The 2,132-nt window shown below is 39.7% G+C and overlaps 1 protein-coding gene across 1 annotated transcript in view; it reads right to left on the bottom strand.

Annotated features, from left to right (window-relative positions):
* LOC106521941 (cytochrome P450 2J6) overlaps window positions 1-2,132 on the bottom strand; it is a gene marked incomplete at both ends in the record, with an annotated part of 15,768 nt that overhangs the window by 11,967 nt on the left and 1,669 nt on the right. The window contains 1 exon segment of the mRNA XM_014014718.1: window positions 1,337-1,499. Within this exon segment, the coding sequence (XP_013870172.1) occupies window positions 1,337-1,499 (163 nt within the window).

The following is a 2,132-nucleotide window of genomic DNA, read 5'->3' as shown; positions in this document are numbered from 1 at the left end:
AATATGTACAGCACTTTGTTGCAGCAGTGGCTGTTTTAAACTGCTTTATAAATAAAGTAATATAGTATAAAACTATCAAGAAGACCAAGATCATGCAAACTAGTTATGCCATGGCTGGCACCCCTGCCACTATCGGACCATACCAGATTGAAGGAGTGCAAAGGCTCACTTATCTGGGCAGCATTATAACCAACGATGGTGATGAAAAACACGACGTGGCATGCCGGATTGGGAAGGCAGGAGCTGCTTTTCAGCAGCTCTAACCAATTTGGGTGTCCACGACCATCAGCATAGCAACTAAGATCCACATTTTTAACTTGATTGTCATCCCAACAGCCATATACGCACGTGAAACATGAAAGACGTCTCAAAGATTGAAAGAAGACCGAACATTGACCAGCAGCAGTGGTTACGATGGATTTTAAGAGTCTCATCCTGGGACCACATCACTAACAACGAGATCCAATGCAGAACAGCCACCTGTCCACTGAACAACATTGTAACAGAGCACCGACTAAGATTTGCCGGACATGTCCTCTGTCAGAAAACAACATGCCTACYGAAAACCACCATCCAGTGGATACCACCATGGGGGAAGCGGAAACGAGGGCRTCCCCGACAGAAGTGGCGCTGTACATTCTATKAAGACCTCAAGGCAATATATTAACCAAGACAAAGGTGGTCGCAAGAGATCGACCCCAACGGAGATGTCTTGCCGCCCAGTGTGATGGGTTTTCAGTGGGACCCAGATGGTTTACTTGCATAAGGCCCATCTATGGCCCATCTGTGTATGGAGTCTCAACTTGGTTAGAATCTGGGTAACAAGTGGATATGTCTGCAGGTTCCATGGTGGCCCTACAGAGGTTTTCCCACAAGCTTCATCAGGCCGTGAATGTGTTTTCAGTGGGACCTAGCTAGTTTACTTACATGAGAGCCATTTATGGCCACTCTGTGTGTGCTTTAAGGAACAAATAACTGGGCCATAGTGGAGTTTCAACTGGGCTAGAAYATGGGTAACATTTGGGTTTGTCCGTGGGTTCCAATGGCAGCTGTACAGTGGTTTGCCCGCATAAAAACTTCAACTGCAACTTAAACGTTCAAGGTCAAGGCAATAAACTTCCACAAAATTTTAAATGAGCTGTCATAAAACTTAAAACTACCTTTACATTAAAAAAATTGTACAATGTTTTAGTTTTATTATTTTATATGTGTACTATGCTTCAGTATGAATAATTACATTTAAACAATGTCCAAACTTTGCCAAACTTGTGTTTGACTGTTTTTTCATGATCTTTAGTACTACAAATGCTCCTAATGCATTTTTTACATTCCTTACCTTTACGCTGAACTACATCAACAATTAATATGTCTTGAGGTCGACCAGCGTAGTCTGTAGCTTTAACCAACATGGCCTCCTTCATGGCCTTCAACCCACTGATGACCACAGCTGGTCTGGTACCAAGGAACAGACTGTAGACATTTCCATAGGTCTGTCTGAGCTGCAAGAAAACCAAACAAACAAAAAAAAACACATCAATTTCTAAAGAAATGTTATTTATTCTGATCTGTTCTGAGGGAAATTAAACAGCAGAGTTAATTATTTCCGGTTTTTCATTGTGGTAGGCAATTTAAATAACMAGTTGAGCATAAAATCACATTAAGTAAAAAAATAGTCCAACTTATTCAGCAAATTGCATCTTATTTGGGGTCAAACGTCAAATGATTGCGGACTCTTTGTACAAAGATTTTCTGGGTTTGATTCCAAAAACAGCCAAAGTCCAAACAACACCCACTAAAAGACCTTCAGACAACACAAACAACTCATGACCTAAATGCTTGTAAGGTATGTTTGATAAAAATGAGGGATGATTTTATTTTTCAATTAATTTTATTTTAATATTCTGCATTTTCACAATTACTTTTTAGGTTAACGTAAAATCAAAGAGTTACCAGTGCAAATAAAATTGAATGTTCAGATTTCACTGCCATAAAATTTTTTACAGTTAAAATTTTCTGACAAATATTATTAATGAAAATTAATTGCACCACACTGTATACTTCTCTTATGGTGCGTTCACACCGAACGCGATTTCAGCGTCAGGAGCAGCAGGTTTACATGCAAAGTCTATGGT

Source organism: Austrofundulus limnaeus, unplaced genomic scaffold, assembly GCF_001266775.1.
Source record: "Austrofundulus limnaeus strain Quisiro unplaced genomic scaffold, Austrofundulus_limnaeus-1.0 Scaffold118, whole genome shotgun sequence".
In the NCBI taxonomy this organism is placed as follows: Eukaryota; Metazoa; Chordata; class Actinopteri; order Cyprinodontiformes; family Rivulidae; genus Austrofundulus; species Austrofundulus limnaeus.
This window is presented reverse-complemented; position numbering and strand designations above follow the sequence as displayed.